This window comes from Rhinopithecus roxellana, chromosome 19 (assembly GCF_007565055.1).
Source record: "Rhinopithecus roxellana isolate Shanxi Qingling chromosome 19, ASM756505v1, whole genome shotgun sequence".
Classification (NCBI taxonomy): Eukaryota; Metazoa; Chordata; class Mammalia; order Primates; family Cercopithecidae; genus Rhinopithecus; species Rhinopithecus roxellana.
In genome coordinates this window covers 33,287,578-33,307,472 of record NC_044567.1, presented here as the reverse complement: position 1 = coordinate 33,307,472, position 19,895 = coordinate 33,287,578, and the positions used below count along the sequence as shown (strand labels likewise).

The window sequence follows — 19,895 nt, the reverse complement described above, 5'->3', positions numbered from 1 at the left end:
ATTGTAAGAAATACTGAAGCTGGCTGGGCGCGGTGGCTCACACCTGTAATCCCAGCACTTTGGGAGGCCCGAGGTGGGCGGATCACGAGGTCAGGGGATCGAGACCATCCTGGCTAACATGGTGAAACCCCGTCTCTACTAAAAAATACAAAAAACTAGCCGGGCGTGGTGGCGGCGCCTGTAGTCCCAGCTACTTGGGAGGCTGAGGTAGGAGAATGGTGTAAACCCGGGAGGCGGAGCTTGCAGGGAGCCGAGATTGTGCCACTGCACTCCAGCCTGGGCGACAGAGCGAGACTCCGTCTCAAAAAAAAAAAAAAAACAAACACACACACAAACTGAAGCCCAGATTCCCCTAGACCTTCGTCCAGCTCTGTGGGGATTGAACCCACCGTGGTGTTTGAAAACCACCCCGAGTAGATTCTCATGCCTGGCCTTAAAAACTCTCCCGGCTTGGAATGGGAAGCTTCTGGCCTGTCCAGCGCTTCCCATGTGCTGCTCTGAGGCCCACAGGCCTGTCTAGGCAGGTGGCATTGTTTGGTGCGGGAAGTGACTGCCACATTGTCCTGCAGGGCCCATCCTGGCATGTGTGGTGGCTGAACCAGGCTGGAGGTCAGTGTCTCAGGGCAGGTGGCCCCAGCCTGTGGCAGGTGTGGAAAGTAATTTTGGGTTGGCGTTACTTCTGGGAATAACAACAGTATCTAGGGATGGGGTATTGAAAGAGCTGGCCAGTGGGGCAGCTTTGACCTTTGGGGAGGCCTCAGACCCATACTGCTGTGTGCTGGGGAGCTGCAGAGGAGTGACTAGGCATTGCTCTCCTCAACTGCACTGTGCTGGAACGATGAGGAGGCCCCTTAACTCAGCCTGGAGGGTGGGGGGCTCCTGGCCTGTAGCTTCTGACTCTGCCACCGGTTATTTCCCTGAAGCGGCTCTGATAAACGTGAGCTGACTCCCCAGTTACCGCTGAAACAGAAACACCCAACCTGCTTTTCCAGTGCGTCTTGCCTTTTCCCGGACTGGTGTGCTTCTGCCGCTCCCTCTCTCCTGCCCTGGTGTGGGTGGTGTGTGTGGGGGGGTGGGGTGTGTGTGGGGGGGTGGGGTGCGTTCCCTGCAACCCAGGAGTGCCGGACTAGTGGGAAATTGGGGATGATCTTACAGCTGGATCCCAGGGCATGTGCCCGTGTGGGGGATAGGATACAGGGGAGAGTTGGCAGAGGTGGGTGAGGGATGGATGGTGCGTGGAGGGGGCTGCTGCTGAGCAGAGGGCCTTCATCCTAAAGCCAGGAACCAGAGGTCAGAGGTCACTTGATGCTGAAGTGAGAGGTGAGGGTCCTTCCCTGCTCAGTGGCTGTGTCTCCAGTGGGATCTTAAGTCAGCACCTCTTCAGGCCCTTCTTTTGGTGGTCACTTCCTCCAGGGCAGCCTGTGCCAGGTTGAGAGATGAGTGGGCAGCCGCAGGTTGCTTGTGGATTTGGATGGCTGGCCCAGTGGACCGTTTCCTGACTGTCTACCCTTTGCAAGGCGCCTGCTGGGTACAGGCTATGTGCCTCTTTGGGTGTGTCTGTGTTTGGGCCCCAGAAAATTCCTGCCGGTCGCTATGCGCTGATACTTCCACTCCCTCACCCAGGCTCCTGTAGGACAGGCCTGGGCTGATCTCAGCTCCTCCTGCTCCTAGAAGCCCTCGGGCAGAGGCGGGTAAGCCAGGACTCTGTGGATTCCAGATCCTCGCCCCTCAGATAGCACTCTACTGTCAGCACAGCACTCCTCTGGGAGCCAGGCAGCAAGAGGTTTTGCAGAGTGACTATGTTGAACTTGCTAGTGGCCCCATGAGTGTGGTGATGCAAGGAAGAGCAGCGTGGGGGGAAGAGGCACCTTCTCATGTGAAATGACCCCGTGGCTCAGCAGCTGCCAGTGGATTTCAGTGCAGTCTGATGACAGAAAATTCAGAGGGCTGGCGTTTTTTCTTTAGTGTTTTGTGTGTTGTCAAGTATTGCCAGGACTGTCTGACAGTTGCTTAGATGCCTTGTTGGAAAGATTCTTGTGTGATAACCATCTGCCAATCGTTCAACAGCCTGATACATCTCTTTTGCGTACTATGCTGATTTCTTAACATATTTTATCTGTCAATCTGTCGTGTATCTCTATCACATTTCAATAAATTGAGCTGTTTCTAAGAACCAGAGGAACCCTTAACTATTTAAAGGCATGCACTAGAGACTTCTTTTGCAATATGGTTTATCTATTTAGTTTTTATTTGGATTTTTGTAAAGGGAGCCTATTTAGAATACTCAGGAGAAGTCATACAAGTGTGATTTGGCGTAGAGATTACTAGACTTGAAGTCTAGAAGCTTGGTTCTGAGTCCACGTTTACCTGTGGCCACAGCTGAGGGGCCTGGCTTAATCTCCTTCCTGTGCAGTCAGGGGATGGCTCTGGATTGTCAGGAGGACACGGGGAATGGGGCTTGTGGTTGACTTTCTGTAAAATAACCGTACGGTTTGTAGGCCAGGTGAGACGCCTGGTGGGGTGCGTGGAGGTTGAAATCACAGTGGGGGCCGAGTGCCACTGCACGTCCCTGAGCGAATAGATTGGCAGAAGGGAGTGGGGTGGGGGTCTTGGATCCCTTGGTGCTGTGTTTCTGGCCTTGCTCCCGGTAGTTTTGTTGCACTGATTTGGTCGTGAAGGAAGGTACTGCCCGGCCTCTTCACCTGCATTGCCCTGGCTATGGGAGGTGGGGCTGGGTGGGCACATGGGTTGGATCTCAGGCAGGTGGCAGTTCCTCTGATTCATGGTTGTCAGTTTCCTGTTGCTTGGCCCTCGCTCCTCGCCCAGTAGGTGTGGTGGGACAAGGTTCTGGGAGCTGGGGTAGAATTTGGACTCTTTTTTTTTTTTTTTTTTTTGAGACGGAGTCTCGCTCTGTCGCCCGGCCTGGAGTGCAGTGGCCGGATCTCAGCTCACTGCAAGCTCCGCCTCCCGGGTTTACGCCATTCTCCTGCCTCAGCCTCCCAAGTAGCTGGGACTACAGGCGCCCGCCACCTCACCCGGCTAGCTTTTTGTATTTTTTAGTAGAGACGGGGTTTCACCGTGTTAGCCAGGATGGCCTCGAACTCCTGACCTCGTGATCCGCCCGTCTCGGCCTCCCAAAGTGCTGGGATTACAGGCTTGAGCCACCGCGCCCGGCCGAATTTGGACTCTTAACAGGAAGTGCTTTGTGCTGCTGCAGACACATCGGGATGGGTGCTGAGCTTTCCTTTCCAAACCTGGTCCTGGTCGGGGGTGGAGTACAGGCAGAAGCAGTCTGGCCTTGTCAGCCATTGAAAGTGTGGTATCTGCTGGGTGCCAGTAAGCTCACTTCCAGGTCTTGAGAGGCAGCTCCAGGGGAGGCTGAGTGTGAACTGTGTCAAGCCAGTTCTCATGTCTCCATCTTTCTGCTCCGTGGAGAAGTAAGGGACAGAGCGGGTGGTGCCCATCCCATTATCACATTCAGGCAGGAGCCACGCTGTGCTGAACCAGGCTGTGTCCATCTGCTGGGACATGGGCTCTGCCCTCCAGCGTGCATTTCATGAGGAAGATCAGAAAATGAGTTTTAACATGTTGAATTCAATTTCTTCTAGATGCAGTATTCTAGCGTTAACAACACAATGTGGGTGGCTAGGGCGGAGCCGGGTGTTGGATTAAGAGATTTCTGGCTCATGCTGACAGGGAAGTCTGTTAATGGTTGTGAGAATGTCACTATTTTTATTGCCTTTCTGATAGGCCAGTAGGCATTCTGCCCAAAGGTGAACTGATGGCGAGAGGCAAGCGGCCCCACCCTGTTTGCGTAGGGGACACGTGGGGCGGTTTTCCCCTGGGCACCCAGTGGGTGTGGTAGGGGTGCTGTGCCGTTGCAAATTGCTCGCTTCAGGCTGAGCACACGCATCAGCCTGTGGGCCCTTACAGTTTCTCAGAGCTGTACTAACGTCAGAGCAGGCGAGCGCTTATCCTGCAAGGATAAGACTATGATGTCTTCTTGTCCTCTCCGTGTTTTTATTGGAGTCTGAGAATCCTGTGAGATTTATTGCAGAATACTGTGGGGGCGCTTGAGGGAGGAGTACATGTTCATGCATGTACTCTTAAAATGTTCGTGCACTTCTGTCTTAGAACTGCAGAGGCCTGGCGCGGTGGCTCATACCTATAATCCCAGCCCTTTGGGAGGGCAAGGTGGGCGGATCACCTGAGGCCAGAAGTTTGAGACCAGCCTGGCCAACACAGTGAAACCCTGTCTCTACTAAAAATACAAAAATTAGCCGGGTGTGGTGGCGCATGTCTGTAATTCCAGCTACTCGGGAGGTTGAGGCATGAGAATCACTTGAACCCGGGAGACAGAGGTTGCAGTGAGCTGAGATCGCGCCACTGTACCCCAGCCTGGGCAAGACTCCATCTCAAAAACAAAACAAAACAAAACAAAAGAGGCCGGGTGCAGTTGTGGCTCACAGCCTGGAATCCCAGCACTTTGGGAGTCAGAGGTGGGCAGATCACCTGAGGTCAGGAGTTTGAGACCAGCCTGGCCAACATGGTGAAACCCCATCTCTACTAAAAATACAAAAATTAGCTGGGCGTGGTGGCAGCCGCCTGTAACCCCACATACTCAGGAGGCTGAAGCGAGCGAATTGCTTGAACCCAGGAGCCGGAGGTTGCATTGAGCCGAGATTGCGCCATTGCTCTCCAGCCTGGGTGACAAGACAAAACTCTGTCTCAAAATAAAATAAAGTAAAACCTAAACTTCAGAGCTTTTTTTTTTTTGAGAGGGAGTCTTGGTCTGTCACCCAGGCTGGAGTGCAGTGGCATGAAGTCGGCTCATTGCAACCGCCGCCTCCTGGGTTTAAGCCATTCTCCTCCCCCAGCCTCCCCAGTAGCTGGGATTATAGGCACGCACCAGAATGCCCAGCTAAGTTTTGTATTTTTAGTAAGAGATGGGGTTTCACCATGTTGGCCAGGCTGGTTTTGAACTCCTGACCTTGTGATATGCCCGCCTTGGCTCCCCAAAGTGCTGGGATTACAGGGGTGAGCCACTGTGCCTGGCCTTCAGAGCTATTTTAACACTTAATTTGACCTTTTTGGGGAGAGACATTATTATTCTCAGTTTGTTTATTTTATTCAAACAGATATTTAACAAGTACCAACTGTGTCCCAGGCATCATTCGGCACATTGGGAATGGATCACTGGGTACCAGACAGACTAACTCCCTGCCCTCCTAAGGCTTATAGTTTGATGGAAAGCAGATAATAAGCAGATGCATCTCTACAAATATCAGGGAATGAGTTACGAAGAGCAGAGCAAGAGAGAGCTCCAGGCTGCTGCAGGGTCTGTTACAAGGGGGCTCTGGGAGGGCTTCTCTGAGGAGCAGACACTCGGACTCAGGCAGTTGGCCTGAGTGAAGAAGGAGCGTCCATGCCACCATCTGGGGCCGGAGTGTCCTGGCAGAGGGGACAGAAATGAGAAGCCTCTCAACCACACGAGGCTTGCAGAACAGCAGGGGCGCTGGGAGTGGTAGGCATTGAGATTGGAGGGTGGGCAGGGCCTGTTGGAAAGAGCTCAGAAGTCACGCTGCGAGTGCTGAGGGAGCGCTGCCATGGAGGCCAGGAGTGCTGAGGCCCGGATCAGCCTTCCGCAGGGCAGAGTGACTTTGCAGAAGAGCAGGGGCAGGCGTCCTTTCTGAAGAGGAGGCCTAGAGCTGGGAGGCAGCGGAAGTCCCAACTCCAGTCCAGGTCCTCCTCTGGTGTCTCCATGACGCTTGCTTTATAGTGAGTGTGGAGTAGCAGCCGCCTTTGCCTCCCCTGCACCCTGCCCTCTCTGGCACCCAGGGCTGCAGCATCTCTCTCTGCCCCATGAACTGCCAGCAGTCAGTCCCCTCCCAAAAGCACTTGGTCTGCAGAGGGCTGCTTCTTCCCTCTTCAGGCTATCGTTCCTGCTGCAGATCTCCCTAATCGGATGGTTCCTGGAATTGTAAAGATGTCAGGCCCAAAGGTCAGGCCCTGGGATGAAGAGTCGGGCGTGATAACCAGTTTATGGCCTTGTACTGGGAAACAGATTTCCCGACAGTGAGTCCCAGGCCTGATAGTCTTAGCCCTGTGTATACACAGCCTGACATCCTGACTGGTGGTGCAGGTCTGACCGGAGCTCCAGACTGCTCAGGCCTAGAACGAGGGAGATGAAACAGAACCTAAAGGGCTTCTGTTGTTTTTTTTTTTGGAGATAGTGTTTCTCTCTGTTACCCAGGCTAGAGTGCAGTGGGGGTAATCTTAGCTCCCTGCAGCCTTGACCTCCAAAAGAGCTTTTAGATTCCCCTTCCCCAGTTGGAAACTTCTCAGTTGTCCTCAGGGCACAGACCAATGGCTAAAACTTCTGACTTGTGAGCTGAAATGTTGAAAAACCATTGTTCCCAGCTGCCCTGGCCTGTGGGGCATGCTGGGGTATGGGCATCTCGCAGCAGCACCCTGTGGCATCTCTGGACCTGGCAGGTGCTTGACTCATGCTGTCTCCTTAGGGTTCCCCAGAGGGCATCAGGCTGGCCTGTGGTCGTTATTTTCTTTCTGATGGAGAAAGATTGCAGTGCAAATAAGTCTGGCGGGGAAGTTGATGGGCAGTCTCAGGTAGGTTAAAAGCTGAGCTACCTCTCTAATCCTGGGCACTCACCTGCTGAAAAACCCTCATTCTTTCTATATGGGAAACAGATATAGAGACTGTCTACAAATATATATACAGTCTATCTTGGGGTCAGGAATGAGCAGTAGATGGGGAAGCAGTTGATGAAGTTGTGCACTGGAGGTGGCCTGCCTGCCTCTGAGCGCTGGCCCCTAGGTGGCCTCATAAAGAACCGAGACAGTGCTTAGGTGGATTTGGCAAATAAAAAGTATGTGTAGAACCATGCACCTCCAACCTTCTCCACCAGATTCTGTGGTCTAGGAGCTGTGGGGTGGACACCGAGTCATAGTGGCGTGACACAGAGCAGCCTAACCCTCATCACCCATGTGGGCGTGTGGTTTTCCTCCTCATCACCGTCGCTGTTCCCTCCATGGGCTCGGGAGAGCCGGACAAGTCACACTCAACAGACCCAGTGTTTTAAGAGGCTGATCTTGTCATTAGAAAAGTTGGAATGAGCAGTGGCAGGTGGGAGGAAGCCCCTGTGTCTGGCCGGAGGCTGGCGGACGCCTGCCTTGCGCCTTGTCTCTGCCAGCTCCATGCTCTAGGGAAGAGGGGGTGGGAGGGGGCTGTGTGTACGAGGGGCCACGAGTGCTGTTCTGCTTGGACCAACCTGGGCAGCGTGAGCCATCTGGATCAGAGCCGCCAGGGGAAGGGGGCAGCCTGCCCACACCTGTGGTCCTGTGAATGGCCTGCATGGCCAGTGGCCCAGCGGAGCGGTCCTGTTTATGGCGCCATGCACACAGGCCAGCAAGTGGCTTTGATGTGGTCCTTGAAGGGGTGGAGACGAGCCCATTACAGGAACAAGCGCAGGGCCTCGTCACCTCTTACCCAAGATATTCTTGGAAATGCTCTTGCTCTAAGTGAAGATTAGGAAACCGTTTGCTATTTTAGGAGCCTGGTGTGTGTTGCGTACTGTGTTGACCATGACGATTGTGCAGGTCCTTTGAAAGGGGCGTGTCAGTGGGGGAGAACTCGACACCCCATGGGGAGGGGCAACTCTGGGATGCTGGGATTAGTGCAGGGCACCCCAGAGGAGCCCGGGGCCACCTGCTCGCCCTCATTCATACCTGCTCACTCTCATTACCTTCTTACCCCCACTCACACCTGCTCACACCACTTAAACCTGCTTGCTCCTGCTCACACCCGCTCACCCCTGCTCTTTACCCGCTCACCCCTGCTCACACCCGCTCACCCCTGTTCCTTACCTGCTCACCCTCACTACCTTCTCACCCCCACTCACACTTGCTCACACTGACATCAGGCAGGAGTTTCTGGGAGAAGCATTCTTAGTGCCAGTGAAGGGCAGCACGGAGGGAAGCCTTGAGCTCAGGCCGAGCCTGGGTGCCCTGTGGGAGGAAGGGCATCTCAGGCAGCATGTGTCCTTGGGATGCTAGGTCTTGGTAACAGCCTTTGTAGAAGTAGTTCTGATGGGGGCTGGGCTGTGGGAATCGGCCCTGGACCTTGGGAAGGTGTGGAACGGGCCACAGAACTGTGCCTGTCATCATCTCAGGTAACACGTCAGTATTCTGAGTACGCCTGTGGCCTTATTACAGAAATGTCCCTGTAGCGTGGCTCCCCCTGCCACACGGTATACCCCGTGTCCTGCTTTTTCTCCAGCTGTAATACTACTGACTGGCTCATTTCCCAGCAAAAGGGGATATTGTTCTCTGGGTGTGACAGAAACTTACAGGGCCCTTTAGCTTTCTCCTCCATTGCCTTGTCCAGCCAGGAAGTCCCTGGGCCCTGGGGGCAGTGATGGCAGAGGTCTCAAGCCTGAACCCCCTTTGTCCTCACAGGGTTTTGGTGCCTCAGCAACTTGAAATAGGGAGGCTGGGTCTGGGAGACTCGCATGTCCCTCAGTCAGAAGGGCACAGATGGCCTACCCAGGACCTGTGGTGAGGCAGCCAGCCTTCAAGGCAGACCTGTTTTTACCAGCCACCTTTGCCACCCCGCGTGACAACCCCACATCTGCTGGCTTGGGTCGCGTGGTTGTCCTTCACCGTCTGCCATGTTGCGCACTGAGGTGGCTGCTGCTGAGAAGCACGTCTGAGGATTCTCAGTGCTCACAGGAAGGGATGGCCAGTGCGGGTCCTGAGCTTAGCAGGCAGTGTCAGCAGGTCTGGATGTGCAGAGGCGGTTCAGAGTGGGGTTTGAGGCCCTGAGCTCTCTGGGGAGAGGCTCAGTGGGCATCTGGGCAGGGGTGTATGAGAGCAGTCCTGCGGGCGGCGTCACCATGTTCCTCTGGGAAAGCCTGCTTCTCGTCCTGCTTGGGACACAAGGCCACGGAGTGAGTGGTGGAAGCAAAGACTAGCAGTTGAGCTGAGACTGCGCCCCGATCCTGGGTTCCTGCTTCCTGCCGCGCCGGGGTGGGGGCGGAAGAGCGAGTCCTGGTGTGGCCTGTCCGCCGCTCTGCAGCCGCCCCTCGTGTCTAGGCACCCAGAGCGGGCTGCCTTTCTCTTAGATTGCAGCAGCTTGTGGAGAGGACTTTGGCAGATGCTGTGCTCATTTCCTGTCTGCACGTTTCCTTTTCCCCGCAGGCCTCTGGCTGTACCTGGCAGGGAGCAGCCTGCCCTGTCTCACGCTGATTGGCTCTCCTAATTTTGGGTACAGGTCAGTTCACCGGGACCTGGAGGCCCAGATTGCGATCGTGACAGAGAACCAGGCCCTGCAGCAGCAGCTTCACCAGGTTGGTCGTGGCAAGTGGGATTTCCCAGGGCGCCGAGGGTGTGGCTGGGGCCCAGGCTCGCCCGTGCTATGGGGCTGCCCTGAGAGCTGTTTCCTGAGGCAACGAGTGAGACTCAGAGCAGAGCAAGAAAGTCTCCGGGTCTCCAAGAGTGCAGTGATGGGTGGCTGAGCCTCGGAAGACCGTGCCTGTGACTTCCCAGACGCTTCGCACCCCACATCCTGGGGACTTTTTCTTTCTCTGCACTAGAGGAGGCCACCATTTTCTCCCTGGGACCTTTCCCTTTTAAGAAAAAGGGTCAGCTCTTCAAAGGTTCAGCATTGGAGTCGGGCGCGGGGGTACACTCCTGGAATCCCAGCACTTGGGGAGGTCGAGGCGGGTGGATCGCCTGAGGTCAGGAGTTCAAGACCAGCCTGGCCAACATGGTGAAATGTCACCTTTACTAAAAATGCAAGAAAGTAGCTGGGCGTGGTGGCGGGTGCCTGTAATCCCAGCTACTCGGGAGGCTGAGACCGGAGAATTGCTTGAACCTAGGAAGTAGAGGTTGCAGTGAGCTGAGGTTGTGCTATTGCACTCCAGCCTGGGCAACGAGCGAAACTCATCTCAAAAAATAAAGGGTTCAACAGTGGTTTCGGCCCTCCTTTGTATAATAGCAGCGTATTTTCTCTTTGAGGAGATAAAAGAAGGTTACCAGGAGTTGGTGAATGCTTCTGGATGACCCTCTATTTGATGGCCTGTGACAGTGTGGATAGACTTTTGAAATGGGAGCACATTATTACCCTTTTTTCTGAGACCTTGATGGTGCCTTGGGCTCATGAATTTGTGATCTTTGCAATAAAACTTTTCCATGGAAGGCACCAACTTCCCTTTTCCATTCCTGGGGATGCCAATAACCCTGCCACAGGCCAGAGCCCAGAGGCATCGGATGGTAACTTTGTGAGGCTTTTATGCTTCAGGGTTGGGGAATAACTGTTGCAAAATTGTCAGAGCCTTTGTTGATGGATGAGGAAATGGTCACTGATGTGTTCCCTGCGATCTGTCCTCCTGCGCATGGGAATCTTGTCAGTGACCGATTGGGGCCTTGGTGCCAGGAAAGGCTTCATGACCACGACAGGCGCAAGAGGAAGTGACAGCGGTCATGCTCTGGGTGGCCAGTGGGGTAATGGGTTTGCTCAGGTTTCTTCCTACAGTGAGGTTTACAGCAAATGACTGAGGAAGCCCCCACAAGCTGAGAGATTCCAGTAATAGGGTGACAAGCTGGTCTTGGAGCCAGGCGAGTGGGAAAGACCTGAGCCTGCAGCTTTCCACAGTGGGCTTTCCTGGACTTCTGCTTCAGTCGCGGGGGGCTGTTTGCAGACACTTCCACTGTAGCTCTGCGCCAGGGCGGTAGAGAGTCCTTGGTGACTTTGGCCAGGGCCCAGGATGGGTTCTGCATGGATCTGAGTTGACGGGGGGAGCAAGTCCTCCAGGCCTGTGCCTGGGGTCCTGGTACTGACTGTCCTCCCCCACTGCCCTAGTAAGAGCATTGAACCCACATCCTGGATCTTGAGAAAAGCTGGGGCCGCTTGTGGTTAGGAGCTGCTTTCTCAAATGACATATTTAGGATATTTTCTTTTTCTTCCCAAACCTGAATCCCAGGGGCTTTTGCCTGTGGGAGGGTGGTAGCTCTGCTACTGTAGTTCTTCCATTCTTTAGGGACAGACTGATTTCTCTGCCTGTGAAACGCAGAAATATGTTTCCAGATAATTGCACCTATGCTTATATACTGGGACAGCAGCTGCTCTCCTGAGCCCTGCAGTGCCCAGTCCCTAGATGCCAAATCCTGCTGGGACTGCCCAGCCTCCAGCCTCCCCGCAACCCAGAAAGTCCCTAAAGCCCCAGCCACCATGGGCTCCCTGGCTCTCGGAAGCTGTCTCCGGAGTTCTCCTTGGGAATTCAGGGAAGGCCTCCTATTCAAGTCACACTGGGCACTGGGAATGGGGAGATATTTTTATCAGAATCTGAAGTTCCTCCCTACACTTAGTACATACAATAAACACTGAAAGCTTCCTGGTTTTGTTCAGGGAACACAGTTTACCACTTGTGACCCAAGAAAGACTCCCTCGAACAGCGTGGTAACCTCGTCAGCTGACTTCCTTCTCCATCCCTGTTGTGGAGTCTGTGAGGAAACCTAAGTGTTTCTGGGAATTTCGTTGCAATCTTGGCTGGGTGTTCATTTGAAGACATAAAGCTGGAGCCAGGTCTGTGGAGACTCCTGCAAACCAGCCCCCCGAGACCAGAGCTGGCTCTTCCATCAGGCACGTCCAGCCAGGGATTGGGACCTCAGCAGCAATTAGGAAGCCCCATGTCTGTGACACGTGGGGCTGCGGGGCTGCTCAGTTGGGAGCGTGGCATGGACCGGCGGATGGGACCCACTGAGCCTGGGACAGGGGCAGGGGGGCGGGGGCAGGGGAAAGTGAAGCCGGGGCCTGGCTTTCCCCAGCTCTTGATGGGAAAAGTCAAGACCACATTCTGTAGGGTTCTGGAGTGTGGGGTGTCCCCTTCCTGTCACCCCTGGGATAGAGGAGTTGCCAGGGCTCACTCCCAGCCTCCTGAGCAGGGAGGGTGCTGCTTTGAGTGGCACAGGCCACCGCTGCTGCTGTCCTGTGGTTGGCACTGTGCTTCTGTGGTCATCACCCGTGGTCCTCATGACAAGGTGGATGTAGGTGTGGCCCGGACGTTACCGAGGAGAGCGCTGGAGACTCAGTGGAGGAGAGAGGGCTAGAGTCACGGTGTGACTGTGTGAGCACTGCCAGGCACCCCACTGAGGAGAGAGCATTTGGAGGGTAGACTCTTATGAGAGAAGCTTCTCAGAGATCCCGAACACCATTTCAGGCAGAGCATATATAAATTTTTTTTTTTTTAAATGGAGCCTTGCTGTCACCCAGGCTGGAGTGCAATGGCGCGATCTCAGCTCACTGCAACCTCCGCCTCCCCGGTTCAAGTGAATCTCCTGCCTCAGCCTCCCGAGTAGCTGGGATTACAGGTGCATGCCACCACACCTGGCTAATGTTTGTATTTTTAGTAGAGATGGGGTTTCATCATGTTGGCCAGGCTGGTTTCGAACTCCTGACCTCAAGTGATCCACCCGCCTTGGCCTCCCAAAGGGCTGGGATTACAGGCATGAGCCATCACGCCTGGCAACATATATAAATGTTTTTAAACCTGTTTTAAAATATGAAATTAACAAGTGTTCACTATAAAAATTAAGAAAAGCGGAAAGAAACCCTTTCATGCAGGGAAAACCACTGAAGCAAGCCATTGTGGTGATTAGCTGCCTGCCTTCTGTGTACAGCACACGGAGAGGCAGAGCGTTAAGCATCAGATGACGATTCTGTTGTGGACGTGTATTTCGTGTCCAGCTTCCTCTGCCTGCCAATTCTGGGCACTTTCCCATAGGTAAACGTTCTTCTCATGGCAAAAACTGGTTTGTCGTACGAGTTGTTAGTAAGTTCGTGGTGAATGCTGGTTTGTCATATGAGTTGTTAGCAAGTTGGCTGTTGGACATTTAGGTGGTTTCCAGTTTTTCCCTGTTACAAATATTATGATAAATATCTGTATATAAAAATCTTAGTGCATAGTGATTTTCTTGTGGTAAACTCTTGCAAAGGGAGCTTTTTAAGATGCTTGATTCCTGTTGCCAGAGCTCACTCTAGAAGACGACTTGTCCCCCTTTCCCTCAGCACTAAGCATTCATCAGCGTGGGGGATAATGACATCACAAAACAGCTTTGTGCCAGTTTGATAGAAGAAAAACTATCTCATTTAAAAAATACCTCATTTAAATTTGCATTATCTCATTTAGTGAGGGTGAACATTTAAACTTTTTTCACCAGTTGTATTTCTTCATCTCTAAATTGAAGAAATTTAGAGTCCTTTACATGTCTTGGTCTTAAAAAAGCCTTTTGGTTTGTTTTTTTGAGACAAGGTCTCACTTTGCCACCCAGGCTGGAATGCGGTGGCACCATCACGGCTCACTGCAGCTTTGACCTCCCAGGCGGAAACCATCGCCTGCCTCAGCCTCCCAAGTTGCTGGGACGACAGGCACCCACCACCACACCCAGCGAAGGTTTTAGATTTTTTTCATAGAGACGATGTCTTCCCTGTGTTGCCCAGGGTGGCCTCAAACTCCTGGGCTCAAGTGATCCTCCTGCCTCGCCTCCAAAAGTGTTGGGATTGTAGGCTTGAGCCACTGTGCCCAGCCCTTAAAAGTCTTTAGGAACACAGCTTCTTAGCTTTTCTGAGGAATGTGTCACAGTGGCAACTTGTAGGGCCTGGCCTTGCCTGCCACCAGAGCACCCTGGGAATCTCGGGGCCAGGTAGACATGGGAAGTCAGGATTTTCCAGGCTGGCCTGAGGGGCTGGGCTAGGGCCAGCCAGCCATGTGGTGTGGTGCTGGAGGGGACTCCTCACTGTTCCTGTCTGTTCCTCTTCCTCAGGAGCAAGAGCAGCTCTACCTGAGGTCAGGGGTGGTGTCCTCTGCCACCTTCGAGCAGCCGAGTCGCCAGGTGAAGCTGTGGGTGAAGATGGTGACTCCACTGATCAAGAACTTCTTCTGAGGACAGACAGGTGCTGTCTCTAGCATCGTCTCAGCACGGTTTTCCCGGGAGTTCACGGGTGGGGCAGGTGGTCGTTCTGACTCAACCAGAGCTCCCAGAGGACTCTTTGATCCCTTTCTCAGTTAAACACAGAGCAGCGTCTTCAGGGGTGTGGCAACTGTCCTCAAAGGTAGAAGCTGAATGCTAAAGGCAGTCTGTTGACTTTCCATCAGGTACCCACTCCACTGAGTCTCCAGATGCCTGTGTTGGGGTCGGCAGTGGGCAACCCCTTCTGCTCTCCCTTCCCAGGGGGTCCTGAAGAGGCCCTGGGGCAAGGGCTCAGGGATGAGGGGGCACAAAGGCAGACTGAGCCCCTCCAAGCTGAGCATGCTGGTGCAGGTGATGTAGACGTGGGAGGAGGAGAGCACGGTTGCTCGTGAGAGTGGCTCTGGCTTGCTGCCCTGGCTAGCTGCAGCCCACAGGGTGGGGCGTCGTTGGAGCCAGATCTCGGCTGCTGCCTGGACGCCTCGCTGACATCCCTGTGCTGCGGTTATAGAGATGCACCCTTCTAGACTCTGGAAGTTGAGTATCAGGACCCTCTCTGCCCACCCAGGAGGGGTCTGCCGCTTCACCAGAGGCACCAGTGGGGTCCCACAGTCACCTGAGGTACCCCTGGGTTGTCTTGACGCCTAGAGGTCCAGGCAGGGGGTGGCTGCCATTAAAGGTGGGGTCTTTGCTGGGTGACCCTCTTGTGTCCTGGATTCCTCTGGGCCTGGACTGCATTTCAGGTGGGGTCAGGCTCCCGAGGCCCCTGCGGCCCCTGCTCTTTGGGTCTGGATGTTGGGGGTAGCTCTGTTGCTTTGGATGATTGGGCCTTTGGATGGTGGCTTGTGGGGAGGGACGGTGAGGAGTCCAAGAGGAGCCAGGGCCCATGTGGCTGGCGCGTGCCCTAATGCTGGCGTCTCATGTGTGCAGCATGGGCTCCCTTAGTGCCTGCCACCTTAGTTCTCTGCTAAATCTCATTTTTAAAAAATGTGTAGTTTATCTTGCAACTTCTCCTAGTTATTTTAATTACTTTTAATTTTATTTGAATACTATGTGCAAATGTAGAGAGTAAAACAATACTGCGGCCATTTCCTGCCCTCCCTTCCCTCAGGCAGCCACTTTGGCTTGTTTCTGATATGCACACGTGTCTATTTCTAAATAACGTGCATATCCTGTTATCTTCCCCCAAAATATATACTTAACCAAAAAAGCACCAGTGTCACTCCTAAAACAAAAATTACCAAGAATGTCTTACTGTCATCAAATACCTAAATGGTGTTCACAATTCCAGTTGCCTTAATTTTTTCGATTGACTTGAAGTTCATTTAAGGACTATACCTTGTGATTGTTTTTGCCCTAGCAATTTATGTTTTGAAGAATGAACTTTGTGTTGGATCTACTTAAAACATTTTTGTGTCACCTAGTAGCAGGGATTTCGAATACACGTCGTGTGTTTATAAAGCCAGCTCTCCACCCCCCCAATTCTCCAGGAGCAGCTTTCGTAACCTCATTGCCTGATCTCTTTAGCTTCAGGTGCTTGACCCTGGCACAGAGAGCAGCTTCCTGGGCTGCAGGGCATGGCAGCCTTTCCTTTCGTGGAGTGAGATTAGATTGAGTCTCTGTATTTTGCCTCTCTAGAAGCAGCTTCTTGCCTTTCCCTCCCGAGGGCTGGCAGCAGTCACTGTCACCCTTCATGGGGTCTGGTTGCATGGGCTCACCTGGTCTCAGACAAGGGCAGCTACAGCCCCCGCACCAGGCAGAACTGCAGTTTGAGTGGCTGGGGATAGATGGAGTGGCGGCCTGGCCACACTGCCCTGGGCAGCAGCACGTCAGGTAACAGTTTGCCTTCAAACTAGTCATTACTATGTCTTGTGGGACAATTAGACTAGAGGAGCCAAAGGAATGTGCAGGGGCAGTGGGTTTCTGTTTGGAGAGAGGCTTTCGGTAAACAGAGTTCGCATTCCTCCAGATTCTGTGGGACCAGAGTAAACATCATTGTGCCACAGCCCGGCTGAAGCCATCTGCAGTGCTGTTCCCGCAGCGCACCACTGCTCCCTCTGTCTCGGCTAATGACCTTCGAGGCTGTCTGAGGCAGGTTCTCCCCGAGGAGCTCCCCTAGACCAAGGCTCCCTAACTCTGCAGAGCAACCACAGCAACAGAGAACAGTGGGTGGTTGCCGCCGCAGTCCTCCTGGCGTTCTAGGTGCACGGGGCTGTTGTGCTCCAGTCCCTGTGTTCCCCGTCGCTGGAGTGCAGCTTAAGTGCGAATCATCTCTTGGAAGGTTTAGAGATAATTTTGTCAACTACCCACGATGTATATGTGTGGAATAGATTACTCTTATTTCATGATTTAAAGGCAAAATGGAAAAACTTCACATTTTGTGGTTATTACCAGGGACTGAAGTGAGTTGCTTGGTGGCCCCTGGCAGCTTTATCTCCCCTGGTCACATGAAGGGCTGCAGTGACCCCTCCTGGCCAGCAGAGGTATTGGCCCAGCCAGGCTGGGGGAGGCTGAAACTGCCTCCTCTGCAGCCCCAAAGGGGCTGGATTCCTTCCTTGGGCGCCAGGAAGAGAGGATCTGAGGGATGTTTTTCTTCTCCCTCCGATAGCCCTACTGGGCCCTAAGATTGTTGTGAATCATTACCCTCAGAATTTGGATTTCCTAGATGCTTCTTAACCCATGATTTAGGTGAGTAAACTTGGAAAAATGTTTTTGCAAAACTTGATCCTCAAGCTGAACTTAGAAAGACATTCCTAGTGCGTGTGTTTGCCTTTTTTCCCCCTTTTGAGACAGGGTCTATTCTGTCACCCAGGCTGGAGTGCAGTGGCATGATCATGGCTTTCTGCATACTTGACCTCATGGGCTCAAGCGACCCTCCTGCTGCCTCAGCCTCCTGACTAGCCGGGACCACAGGCACATACAATATTCCCGGCTCAGTTTTTGTATTTTTGGCAGAGATGGTTTTGCCATGTTGTCCAGGCTGGTCTTAAAACACTCCTAGGCTCAAGTAATCCCGCCCTCCTGGGGTTAGAAGTGTGAGCCGCTGCACCAGCCTGCTTTGCTTTGAAGCCTAAGAAACTTTGAGGGCCGGGCGCAGTGGTTCACATTTGTAATCCCAGCACTTTGGAAGGCCAAGGTCAGTGAATCACCTGAGGTCAGGAGTTTGAGACCAGCCTGGCCAACGTGGTGAAACCCTGTCTCTACTAAAAATACAAAAATTAGCTGGGTGTGGTGGTGGGTGCCTGTAGTCCCAGCTACTTGGGAGGTTGAGGCAGGAGAATCGCTTGAGCCCAGGAGGTGGAGGTTGCAGTGAGCCGAGATTGCATCATTGCACTCCAGCCTGGGCGACAAGAGTGAAACTCTTGTCTCCAAAAAAGAAAAAAAAAAAAAAAATGTTGAGGACCCTATCTTGGTCCCCCTGGGATCTATCTTTTCTGGCGTTTACAGCTGCCTCCCCTCATCCCCCAGGTTGCTAGTTAATCCCCTTCCTTTGTGCCTGCACCCTGCTGCCGTAGCCAGCCTGGCCACCTCACTGCCGTGTCCTGCATCAGCACAGCCACAGAGTCCCACAGGCCCGGCTTGCTTGTGGGAACGGCTTGTTCTTCTAGACTCTGGGGGCGGGGGCTTGGGTGTGTTTCCTTACTTGTAAAAGGTCCTGTTGTTTTTGGGAGTGGGGAGTAATGGCAGATGAGACGTTGTGTGGAGGCGGCAGCTCCTGTTATGGGGTAACGCCCTGTCCCCTCATTGGCAGGTGGTTTGCATGTAGCATCAGGCCAGAGGGTGTGAGTGCCAAGCCTTCACCGCACATGCTGCTCGTGTTAAAAACAAACCCCACTGACACCCCCCCCAGGAAGTCAGGATTTGGGGTTTGCTTCCTGGAATGCTTGCCTCTGGCTGCTGGGAATTGGGGCCTTTCCCCAAAGCCTGAGCCAGGCCCTACGGTGGCCATCAGGCATAGAATGGAGTCAGATGGGCACAGCTGAATGGCTCCACTGGCTTTAATCTGCCCCACCTCTTCCACGCCAACCTCCACCCTCTGGTTAGTTCAGATGTGCTTGGTTACAAAGCACCTTGATTATTTAAGAGAACAAAAGCAACCACCAGTTCCTGTAAAGTGAAGGGCTGAGTCGTGGTCCAGCCCCGGGGAGCGTGGGCCGTGAGGCGGGGGGGGGAGCTAAACCTGCAGCAGCAGCGCCACGGCTGCCAGGACCCACTTCGCTGCCTTCTCCTTGGTCTTCAGGTTAAAAGTCCAGACGTAGGTGGGACCGCGGATGCGTGTTTTGTACACAGGACACTCATAGATGTTCTTGGTCTCCATGCGGTCCACAGGAATGGCCTTGATGAAGATGACAGGCATGGCTGGGGTCAGCTCCTTCAGCCGCGCTTCCGCGATGACTCCAGTCTGGGTGTCCCAGCGAGCGCCTGCAGGGACAGCATGGCTGAGGGCCGGGTGTGCGGCCAGTAAGGAAGGGAGGGGCCTCCACCCCAAAAGGCTTCAGGCCAGGTGCCACAGCAGGAAGCAGAGGCCTTCGTAGGTGATGGCGTGCATGTTGTAACTACCCCGTCTCGCTGGGCACAGGGAACCGCTCAGCTAAAGCCCTCGGGTTCCATCCGTTTAAATCTGTGGCTTTTTCAGAGCCTCATCTGTCAGCCTTAATGTCAGTGGCAGGAAATCATAACTCCAGCTAAAATTAAAGTTCCCTGATTCTTCATGTGTAATGTCTGCTCTATGTGTGCATACAGCTATGTATATAAATATTATTTGCCTTCAACCAGACTATTATTTCTACTCGCTCTGTTTAATGATGTTCTATTTCCTGTCTGAAATCGCAAAATAAACATGGAGAGCTTATCTTTGGTTGTGCAGGAAATGGGGCGCCTGAGCCATTGCCGGCCCAGCCCTGCCACTCCACAGGTAACAGGGTGATGTCAGCTGTTGAAGGGGACAGGTATGTGGTGGTGGCATTGCTGCCCAACTCAGAGGCGGGCTGAGGAGATGGCCGGCCTCGTTGTCCCGTCTGACCTCTTCTGTGTAGCAGCATAGGGGTGATGTGGGGGTGGATTTCTAACAGGTGCGCCAGCCTCGTTTCCCTTGAACCCTGTGCTCCAGGAGCCGCAGCAGCTGGGGAGCGGGTGGGACTGGGCCGGTCAGCCTGCCCTGGAGTCTCAGCGCAGCCACAAAACGCACTTCGGTCCTGGGCTCACTGCTCCACGGCAGGGAAAGCCTGAGCTTTTCAGTGCTTCTCATCAGGTGGGAGCCGCTCTCACACAAGCTCTGCTGTTTTCAGTAAAGCAGAGGCCAAGTGACTGGGGTGATTTTGGTCTCCTCCAGACCGCTGCACATTCCCTGAATCCCCTCAACCCTCTCTAGGGCCAGGGTGGCTCTGACCTGCAGGCTGGTGCCCCCCTGAGAGCACCTCTCTCCTGCCTGCCCCCACAGCTCTGGAACAGCCTGTCTCTGCCAAGAGCTAGTTTTATCTCGTCTTGGCAAGTAGCACTGGCTCTGGAAGCTTCTGCAGACAGAAAGAACCCTCCTTACCTTCCATGAAGAGTCCATACACATAGGAGCCCTCTCGGGGGGGAGCAGTCACGTCCTCTCGGTTTTTCTTGGTCACCTCCACAGACAGACACATCTTGTCCAGCGGCCACTCGTTCTTCCTGGCCATGGACTGCATGATGGCCGTGAGGAACGACTGGGGGTTGAAGAAGCCAGCCAGCCACACGGTGGTGGGCAGGGCAAAGTCTGTTGTCCAGGCCTCGAGTTCCTGCAAGGACACACGAGCCACTGAGGAGAGGGCACAGGATGACATGGGAACGACAGGGCCTTGGTCATTCTGAGCAAGGTTCATGCCAGAACCTTCCATGGGCTACTCAGCGAGCTAGAAGTGCTGGACAGAGTAGGGGCCATGGAG

The 19,895-nt window shown here is 53.8% G+C and overlaps 2 protein-coding genes across 15 annotated transcripts in view; one reads left to right on the top strand and one right to left on the bottom strand.

The window, feature by feature from the left end:
- PGS1 (phosphatidylglycerophosphate synthase 1) overlaps window positions 1–19,895 on the top strand; it is a 70,476-nt gene that overhangs the window by 31,051 nt on the left and 19,530 nt on the right. For 2 of the 14 annotated variants that reach the window (XM_030922530.1, XM_030922529.1), the window contains exons 8-9: window positions 9,217–9,365; window positions 13,840–13,969. In XM_030922530.1, the coding sequence (XP_030778390.1) occupies window positions 9,217–9,365; window positions 13,840–13,959 (269 nt within the window). In that variant the 3' untranslated portion in view covers window positions 13,960–13,969. Of the gene's footprint in view, window positions 1–9,216; window positions 9,366–11,425; window positions 11,652–13,839; window positions 13,970–14,171; window positions 15,817–15,952; window positions 18,696–19,895 lie in introns of those variants that run through there. The other 12 variants (XR_004054855.1, XR_004054857.1, XR_004054856.1 and 9 more) reach the window with 12 other exon arrangements.
- The window catches only part of DNAH17 (dynein axonemal heavy chain 17), a 219,450-nt gene continuing 214,539 nt past the window's right edge, over window positions 14,985–19,895 (bottom strand). Inside the window, 1 exon segment of the mRNA XM_030922525.1 lies at window positions 14,985–19,748. Within this exon segment, the coding sequence (XP_030778385.1) occupies window positions 19,458–19,748 (291 nt within the window). The 3' untranslated portion in view covers window positions 14,985–19,457.